This window comes from Neophocaena asiaeorientalis, unplaced genomic scaffold (genome assembly GCF_003031525.2).
Source record: "Neophocaena asiaeorientalis asiaeorientalis breed wild unplaced genomic scaffold, Neophocaena_asiaeorientalis_V1.1 scaffold778, whole genome shotgun sequence".
In the NCBI taxonomy this organism is placed as follows: Eukaryota; Metazoa; Chordata; class Mammalia; order Artiodactyla; family Phocoenidae; genus Neophocaena; species Neophocaena asiaeorientalis.
In genome coordinates, this window is record NW_020176499.1 from 608,631 (window position 1) to 619,276 (window position 10,646).

Genomic DNA, 10,646 nt, shown 5'->3' on the forward strand with positions numbered 1-10,646 from the left:
CACAGCTCTGCTGGGTAAGGCTGTACCTAATTGAGTGTATTTTCTTTCTCAGTGGAATTTCTGAAATCTGTGAGATTTCTGAGGTACGTGGGACTTCTAAAGACTGCAGGACATCTGAAGTGTGTAATAGTTTTGTCCTTATTTTTTGTCCTATGTTCTTAACAATATTATGAATATACTTCTGTTCCCCATGAACTTTTCTGGAAAGTAAATGGAATATTTCATTGTATGACCTCTGAAATCAAGTATTTTATCATTTCCTGTTATTAGGGTGTCAAGTTCCCAAACCAGAAGTCATTTTCAACTTGGAGCGGGGAGAACAGCCATGTATGTTGGATGGTGAAATCTCAAGCCAAAGCTATCTAGGTGAGTAGGGAACAAAAAGCATAAGAGATAGCACAACCGAACTGCAGTTGTACTGGCAGAGGCTGACAACTTTGAAGTGCTATTATTATGATGTTTCTCAACATTCTGAACTTTTGGAACTGCATGGATAGAGTTGATATTGGCCCCTTGGACATCTAAATGCCATCCCCACTTCAGGCCCCTTCCAATATCAGTGTCTTTGTTGCTTGACTTTTTTTTTTTTTTTAGCAGAGTTCCCTGTGCTATTCAGTAAGTCCTTGCTGGTTGTCTATTAAATTAAATTAATTAATTAATTTAAAAAGCATCTTTATTGGAGTATAATTGCTTTACAATGGTGTGTTAGTTTCTGCTTTATAACAAAGTGAATCAGCTATACATATACATATATCCCCATATCTCCTCCCTCTTGCATCTTCCTCCCACCCTCCCTATTCCACCCCTCTAGGTGGTCACAAAGCACTGAGCTGATCTTCCTGTGCTATGTGGCTGCTTCCCACTAGCTATCTGTTTTACATTTGCTAGTGTATATATGTCCATGCCACTCTCTTCATCCCACTTTGCTTGACTTTTTAGGAGGGATGTGCTACAACTACTGGTATGTTGGATTTAAGATACTGCCTTTTTGCTTTCCCTCCCTTTTTATAGAATTTTTTTATTCTTTTTACCTCCATCAAGGTCTTAAATCGTTTTCTTGCACATTCAGGGGCTCATAGAGTTGCTTTTTAAAAAAATTACTGTGGGTCACACTCCTGCTGATTTCTTTTCATTGTTTTTCTTTTCCCTTAGTGCTTCAGAATTGTCACCTAGAGATGGCCTTATTATATCTTCTCCCATGCCTCTCCTCCAACTGTTGACTTTGAGGGTACCATTACCTACAATTGGGGACAGGTTTTTATTGTATGTGATATTAGTAATTATGCTTCCTGACATTTTTTTCCTACCTGGCTAGTGTAACACAACACTCACTAGGTCTTTCTGATTAATTTATTAATTTTGATATTTTACAAAAAGTTTCTGTACCTTGTGTGCAGGAAATTGAGTAAATTACAGTCCTCAGTGTGTAGTCAATATATTCATCACTCTGTTTAAGCTCCCCTTCTTATTTTATTTCTTTCATAACTTTTTTCTTTTTTTTTTTTTTTTTTTTTTTTTGCCACACCCTGCAGCATGCAGCATGCAGGATCTTAGTTCTCTGACCAGGATCGAACTGTGCCCCCCTGCAGTGGAAGCTCAGAGTCCTAACCACTGGACAGCCAGGGAATTCCCTATTTTACAATTTAAAAAAAATTTATTTTATTTCTTTACTTATTCCTTTTAATCCTCACTCCCAGGCAACTGCTCTATTATATTTGATATGTTTGCAATCTATCCTTGTATTTGTGGGGTATTTGTAAAATTTAAATTGTTGGTCATTTTAATTTATAGAAATGGTACTGTGCTGTATGTCCTACTCAGTTTCTTATTTTTTTCTCTCAGAACTAAATTGGTTCATGTTACAATGTGTCTTTCTAGTTCATTTCTTCTAATTGACGCATACATTTCATAGTGTGTATATATACCACATTTACTTGTCCAACTTTCTAGCTACTACAACTAGTACTGTAATAATTTCTATTCTTATAGGAAATGAGAATTTCTTGAGGAAGGGTAGTGGGATTGTTTTATTACTGAGTATACTAATACTTTATTTCACTAAGTATAAACATGTTGTTTTCTAGATTGGATGTATTAGTCTGCAATCCCCTGAACATACAAGGGCATCAGTTTCTCCACATCCCTGCCCATATTTTTAATAATTTCACATAATGTGGCTAATCTGATGGATTTTAATTTCTAACTATTGTTTTAATTTGTGTTTCTCTAATAACAAAATATTTTGAACATCTTATCATGTACCTTGTAGTAGATCCTGACTTCATTTTTGGTATTTGACTGCTGACACCTTCTAAACTTCACCACTGTCTCTTCACCTTCTGCCCCACATCTGGGCAAATGGACAAGAAAGCCCAGGTGCTCTTTCCCTTGGTACTAGTGGGAAGTTGCACTCATCCGTCAGCTTAGCCCCATATCCCAACCACCATAAACAACCCAAGCAAGTTTCCTTTTCTTGCTCTCTTAAGTCACTTTTGGACCTGCTTGGGAGCTCTCCCTTTAAAAGCCTCATTGTGTGAGTAATGAACCTTTTCACACCTTATTGGTATGTGTGTCAAATCATCACTCTTGACATTTGAACCAAATTTGGGGTGGGAGTCCATTCCTCCTCCGCAGGTGACTTAACAGTTGGTGTAGTAAGCAGGATCTTTAGGCGATGACCACCACCAGGGGGTCTTTCTTCTCTTGTTCTGTGGCTTTACTGCTCTCTGGTGAGTATACATTTTGAGCTGTGTTAGTTTATGCTACATTTGCTGAGTGCCACAAGTCTCTGTCATATTTTTTTTTTCTCTGTGGGTGGGCGAGGATATATTTATTCTCTCAGAGTATACTTAATAAGTGGAAATAAGAATCAGAGTAAATAATCACATTTATATGTATATTTTGTAGGCTGATTAGCAATAAGTGAAATTGAAATAAAAATGACAAACATAAAAACATCAAAAAACAAATAACAGTTAAAACAATGATGGCAGGTACATTGAGAAACAGGTACAATGCTGAAAGCTCTGTAAGTTTAGCCAAATCTTTCTGGAAAGAACTCTGGAAACATATAATAAGTGATATTAAACTGAACATGCTTCCTGCCCTGGAAATTCTACTTTGGGGACATACTCCAAGGAAGTAAGCAAAAGAAAAGTCAAGAAGTTGACACAAAGATTTTTATGGCTACACTATGTATGAGGATAAACTAAACATCCCAAATGGTCCAAACAGAGGAAAAACTACCATAGCTATAAAAAAAATTATAAGTATAGGAAGTACTAATATACAGAAATGTACTATGAAATGTTATGTGAAAGAAGCAAAAACAAATAATCAACACAGAGTTTAAATACATGTAATTGTACACACAGACCTTAGCAGGGTTTATAAGATTTTAAACAATATAAATAAATCATAATGCTCTGTCATATTTTTAACCAATTGAAGTTGGAAGTTATTGGCATTATGGGACATATGTAAAAGACAATGCCTTCGTTAAAGTGGCCTAGACCTATCTGTGTGTCTCAGATTGAATCACGTGTCTCAATTCTGGCATAAGCCTTTCAGGGGAACAACTGATACCTTACACATATAAGGGCCCATCAGGTGGCTGCTTGTGTGGAGGAAGAGCAGTTACAGTGCAGCATGCTAACAGCAGATGGTACACCTTTCAAAATTTTGTCATATTTTATTGTGCTTTTTGCTTTTCCCTGTGACTCATCTTCTCAAATAATTCTTTATGCGCTTTCTACTAATTTTTCTCTTTTATAAAATATCAGTTAGATGCCCTCCTCCTTTTACTTTCCAGTGATATCACCAAAACCATGTCTGTATTTACTTATGCCTGGATTATTCTAACCCTATTTGGATATACTGTTTCCTTTTTTTTTTTTTAACTTTTTTTCTTAGATACTGATTAAAATATTCTGCTTATCTTGTCATAGCTATATGGTGCAAAATATTATCTAACATATGACAAATTCCTCTCTCAATGGGTTTATAAACTAAAGGAAGAACATGCCTCATATTTGCAATTCACATTTATCTCTGTTTAGTTTCCATAATCATGTTTACTTTGTTTTAACACTTTCTTTAATGATACCCCTGTGTCTGACCCTTTATTTTCTGGCCTATCTGCCTATTCAGATAATCCACATACTTATGCTTTGCTCTCAGGTTTCACTTACTCCTTGAATTGGACCTAACTATTACAGCATACATTGTTTTTCCCTTTTCTAATTCTTCAACCCCCAGAAATTCAGAGAAAACAACATTAATTTGTGTGATAACTGAGTCTTTTACCTCTTTTTTAAAATGTTTCCTTAGTGAATAGTTAGTGAAATTAACTTCTTTAATTTATGTGATAGGCAGAGGAGGTTATTTTGTGCTATTTCAGAGGGATTTGAAATTTTTTCTGCTAGGAGTAATTAAAAGGGCTAATAATTGTAATTAGAAAGGGAAGATAACTGCAAGAAATGTTTAAAATTTCAGGCTTTGAGCATTAAGCATTTGTTATTGTGCAAATCTATGCCGATTAAATATGACTATGAAAGGCTCAGAAATATCTGTGTTTGTTTTTAAGTTAAAAGAAAAGAGAGTCTTCCTAGAGTTGTGCTGAGATTTGAGATTCATTTTCAGAGCATAGAACCCTAAATGATCCATGAAGAAAATGAATTTTGAATAGGAACAGAGGACCAGAAAAAGGAAGCTTAATGGGGAAAAGGAAAAGAATATATGTTTGGATTCAGTAATAAAATAGATTTTAGTGACTGGTGGAAAGATAGCTTGCATACATTCATTTTATTGGCCTGAATTATGATTCTGTATTTTATTGAATGAGTAATTCAATGTGTGACAGAGGAATTATGGATAAACTTTTTACCACAGGAGCAAACTTTTTACATTGAACATTGTTGGTAATAACGTAAATGTTGTCAGGTGTAGCAATGGGTTTATAAGCTAAAGAAAGTGAAAGGTTGCAAAAGATGAAAATCCATGTTTAGAAATCAGTATTAGAGGTCCTCAGGATTAATGAAAGCCATTAATGTGTATGAATAAAAATGTAATATAAAAAATAAAGAATGTGTTTGGGGACATTACAAGGCCTTAGAGATAGAATGAAATGGATATGAGGTTAGACTGTGTCTATATTCAAGAATAATCTAATTTTTACTTAAATATTTACTGAGAATCTTGTCATACACACTATTTCAGAATTTGGAATATTAGTGATTCTTATTCTGGGCAAGAATGGTATCTTGGAGTAAAACTAAGCCCCTGTCACTGAGAGACCCCCAAGAAACAGTGACTTAGAGAATATAAACATTCACCCATCACATGACAGTTCCAAAGTGAGTGGTCCAGGTCTGCCAGGCCACTCTGCTTCCAATGACTATTTAGGGACAGAGTTTCTAGAAAGTCATTGCACCATCATCTCCTAGAGCAGGGGTCAGCAAATATTTTCTGTAAAGGCCCAGAAGTAAATATTTTAGGCTTTGTGAGGCATGTGATTGCTGTCATAATTACTCAATTTTGTTTTGAAGCCCCAAAGCATCTATAGACAATACATCAATGAATAGATGTGGTTGTGTTCCAATAAGAACTTTATGGACATGGAAATTTGAATTTCATATAGTTTTCATGTACCATGAAGTATTACTCTTCTTTTGTTTTTTCAACCATTCAAAACTGTAAAATCTTTTCTTAGCTTTTGGGTAGAGGCCTGGATTTAGCCTGAGGCTGTAGTTTTCTTATCTCTGCCTTGGGCATTGCCAGCTGCAAGTCTGGAATATAGCCAGTGGGAAGAGGAGAGGGTTTTGGGAGACACACCCACTTCCTTAAGACCTTGGCCCGATTACAACAAATATAACTTTTACTCCCATTTGATTGGTGATAACTGAATTACTTGGCTTTACCTAATGACAAATGAGGCTACACAGACCTATTGTTTTTTTTAGACCTATTTTGAGGCAGACACATGCTTGGCTACAAGCTTAATACTGTTGAAGGAAGGGGACAGATGGACAACTTTCAGTCTCTGCTTCAGAGTTGGCCCTTTTTGCTGTTATATTCTTCCTATTAGATGCATGTATGTGCACCCCAAACAGGACATAAAGAATTGAATCATATACATACATTTATTGTTTGTAATAGTAAAGCTAATTCAGGATGACTGAGGCTACAATAGTTTTCTAAACATAAATAAGTTGGTATTTAGGGCACAGTGGTTAATAGGGAAAAGAAAGCAGGGAGATTAAGATTTATAGATGAAGGATAGTAAGAATCTAGACTCAGAAACACTTCTTTTTAGCCACTTAGTTTGTCACTTTGTTTTTCTGACCCCTTACTATGTAGTTCTGCTACATGCACAGAACTGATGTACTTCAGTTTGAATCTCATCTTCCCCAATTACTAAACATTTGATTTGGACACACTACTTAACTCTTCTGTGGCTCAGTTTCCTCATCTGTTAAATAGGGATAATAATAACACCAATATCAAAAGGTTGTGATGATGTTTAAATGAGTTAGAACTTGGAAAAATGCCTGGCAAGTCTAAATGCTATTGTTTATCAGACAGCAAGTTAATGTAAATGCTTATTTTATTATTGCATATTATTATATATAAAGAGATTACTACACATATATTTATTCATATTTTATATATTTATCTATATTTAGTATTATGTTTATATAAACCTCTTCCATTTCTCTGTGTTCACCCTGTATCCACTCTATGTATCATCCCTTCTGTGTTCTGCTAACTGTTCTTTGTGTGTTTTATTTTATTTTATTTTTTAGATCAGGGTATTGGTTTTGAAACGTCACAACAGGGAATGTCTGAAGAAGTTTCAATCCAGTTTGAGAGAATTAATCTCTTCACAAGAGATGACCTGTATTCCATTTTAGAAGAATTGTGGCAAGATGATGAACAGACAGGGAGATGTGAGGAAAACCAGAACAAACATTTAAGTCATGTTGCCTTCATCAACAAGGATACACTAACTAATGAGGGAGACTGTGAGTATAATAAAGACATTAGGAAAATGTTTCGTGTAAACACATACCTTATTCCTTCAAGAAAAAGACTCCATAACTATGACTCATTTCAAAAGAGTTTGAAGCCTATTGTAAGCCTATGTAATTATAATAGAAACAATGTAACAGAAAATTTTGATAAGATTATTGGATATGGTAATATCTTTACTCATATGAATTCTCATACAGAAATGAATGCTTGTGAATATAATCAATGTAAGAAACTTCTGAGTCATAAGCAAACTCTCATTCAACATCAAAAATTTCATGGGGAGAACCTCTATTTATTTTCTGATTGTGTAAAACTTTCCACCCATAAGTCACAGCTTTTTGCACATCAAAGGCTTTATACTGAAGAGAAACATCATGAGTGTAGCAAATGTGAAACAGTCTTCACTCGGAAGTCCCAATTTGCTGTACCTCAGGTTTATACAAGAGAGAAACCTTATATATGCACTGAATATGGGAAGGACTTTTCCCTCAACTCAAACCATGAGAAAACTCCTCACACTGAGGAGACTGATTGTAAATTCAGTCCACATGGAAAAGCCTTTATCCAGAAGTCAGATCTGTTCAGACACCAGAGAATTCATACTGGAGGGAAAAAACCCTATAATTATAATGAATGTGGGAAAAATGTCTCTCAGAATTCAAACCTCAATATACATAAAAAAGTTCATACTGGCGAGAAACACTTTGAATGTACTGAATGTGGAAAAGCTTTCACAAGGAAATCAACACTAAGTATGCATCAGAAAATTCATACAGGAGAAAAACCCTATGTATGTACTGAATGTGGGAAAGCCTTTATCCGGAAGTCACATTTTATTACACATGAGAGAATTCATACTGGAGAGAAACCTTATGAATGCAGTGACTGTGGGAAGTCCTTTATAAAGAAGTCACAGCTCCATGTGCATCAGCGAATTCACACAGGGGAGAATCCCTTTATATGTTCAGAATGTGGGAAGGTCTTCACCCACAAGACAAATCTCATTATACACCAGAAAATTCATACTGGTGAGAGACCCTATATATGTACTGAATGTGGGAAGGCCTTTACTGACAGGTCAAATCTCATTAAACACCAAAAAATTCATACTGGAGAGAAACCCTATAAATGCAGTGACTGTGGAAAATCATTCACCTGGAAGTCACGGCTCAGGATACATCAGAAATGTCATACTGGAGAGAGACATTATGAATGCAGTGAATGTGGGAAAGCATTTATTCAGAAGTCAACACTGAGTATGCACCAGAGAATTCATAAAGGAGAAAAACCCTATGTTTGCACTGAATGTGGGAAGGCCTTCTTCCATAAGTCACATTTTATTACACATGAGAGAATTCATACTGGAGAGAAACCTTACGAATGCAGTGATTGTGGGAAATCCTTCACGAAGAAATCACAGCTTCATGTACATCAGCAAATTCACACAGGAGAGAAACCCTACAGATGTGCTGAATGTGGAAAGGCTTTTACTGACAGATCAAATCTCTTTACACACCAGAAAATTCATACTGGTGAGAAACCCTATAAATGTAATGACTGTGGAAAAGCTTTCACTCGGAAATCAGGCCTCCATATACATCAGCAGTCTCATACTGGAGAAAGACATTATGAGTGCAGTGAATGTGGGAAAGCCTTTGCAAGAAAATCAACACTAATTATGCATCAGAGAATTCATACAGGAGAGAAACCTTATATTTGTACTGAATGTGGGAGGTCCTTCATCCAGAAGTCACACTTAAATCGACATCGGAGAATTCATACTGGAGAGAAGCCCTATGAATGCAGTGACTGTGGGAAGGCCTTTATTAAGAAGACACAACTCCTTGAACACCATCGAATTCACACAGGAGAGAAACCATATATGTGTGCTGAATGTGGAAAGGCCTTCACCATCAGATCAAATCTTATTAAACACCAGAAAATTCATACTAAACAGAAACCCTATAAATGTAGTGACTTTAGGAAAGCCTTCAACTGGAAAGTACAACTCAGTATACATCAGAAATCTGATACTGGGGAAGTAGAATGCTCAGTGCCACAATCATGGTGTGGGGATAAAAATTTTGAGGAGCTATAGCTTGACTAAGAAGCAAGAGGTAACCAAAGTCACTTTATCTAGTCAGAAGTATGAATATCTGGATCTCATAGCTGACGTCCAGTTTTATACATATGGGGAGACACTCTGGAGAAAGTGTTTAAGCAGTGTTTAATGGCCATGCTTGGTTACTTGGGATTGTCAAGCCCCTGCAAATAATAGTACATTTGGAAGGAGATAACTTGGCAATCTTTCTTGTTTCACATTTTGGATAAGGAGCTTTATAAATCAGGGCTGTTGAGTTTTTCATGCCCTGCATAGCAAAAATATTCAATGTTGACCAAAGGAATTTCTTAATGAACAGTGTTCTAAGAAAATTTTTCATTGTCCAAGCACCCTAAGGACACTGAAATCAAGGCAACAGTATAGACAATTCAGGTCTATAATGAAGAAAAGCTAGACGTTTTTGTGAAAATTGACATTAAACGCACAAAGAAGGACTCTACTTTTTTTTCCTTTGGGAAGTCAGTATTATTTATTGTTTATAATGTTTACTAGTGTGTGGAAATTTGGATTCGTAAATTTAAAATTAACAATTTGACTTTGAGATTGGCAAATCAGAACCACAGACTTACCTGAATATTCACAGGCATCTTTAAGTAACCAATGTGTTCCCTTGTTTACTAATTCCCTGCCATGGCAGCAGATAACTCATGGCCAAGAGGTATAAAGTGCTCCCAGCCTATATCCCAAAAGTGATCAATGATGTAAGCAGCACCCCATAGACTACCTGTCACACTAGAACTAGCCCTGAGATCATGGAATTTAGCTGCAGGTTGCAGATTTAGCACTCTGGATTCTCAGCATCTTCCACAGAAATTCCTACTTTTTACTGATTTCTGTTTGAAAAAGAAACAAGAAAATGAGTTTTAAAACCTAGAATTCTTTCCTTCGAATTTCGTTAATGCATTCTCTACATATTTATTATTACATACTAGGTTATTATGAGCTTGTATTCTTAGAAGATAGCTGCACATTTGGAAGAGTACTATTTCCTTTCAATCTCTACAAATTAATTGTTTTCAAATCCTCTATATTCTTAAATTCTTAATCCTCTATATTGTATCAGATACTAAAAGAATGTGTGTACTAATCTCCCAGAATAATTGTGAATTTGTCTCCTTTTAGAGCTACCAGTTTTTGTTTTATATATTTTAAGTCTTTGTCTTTACAAATATTCATATTTAGAATTGTTATACTCTTTCTGGTTAGTTGAAACAATCATTATAAAATGTCTTTTTTATCTCTGGTGGTGCTTTTTGTCTCAAAATTTGCTATGTAAGATATTAATACAATATGCATACTTTACTTATTAAAGGCTAATGTAAATTAGTACACCACTTTCTGTATAAGGTGAAGAGTTAGAACATTAATTTTATTTCCTTCTTGACTTATATGGTATTGGTAGCATGCATTTTAATTCTGAATGTAGTTGAAACACTCAGTCATTACTGTTTCAGAGTCAATATGCATTTAAGTTAATCCATATATTTACCAT

The 10,646-nt window shown here is 35.3% G+C and overlaps 1 protein-coding gene and 1 pseudogene across 2 annotated transcripts in view; both read left to right on the top strand.

Moving 5' to 3' along the window:
- Window positions 1-9,593, top strand: part of ZNF484 (zinc finger protein 484) — a 27,955-nt gene extending 18,362 nt beyond the window's left edge. Inside the window, exons 4-5 of one of the 2 annotated variants that reach the window (XM_024732964.1) lie at window positions 271-366; window positions 6,804-9,593. In XM_024732964.1, the coding sequence (XP_024588732.1) occupies window positions 271-366; window positions 6,804-9,130 (2,423 nt within the window). In that variant the 3' untranslated portion in view covers window positions 9,131-9,593. The remainder of the gene's footprint in view (window positions 1-270; window positions 367-6,803) is intronic. The other variant, XM_024732965.1, reaches the window with a different exon arrangement.
- LOC112391595 (protein archease pseudogene) lies at window positions 9,221-9,672 on the top strand (annotated as a pseudogene).
- Window positions 9,673-10,646: the final 974 nt, after the last annotated feature.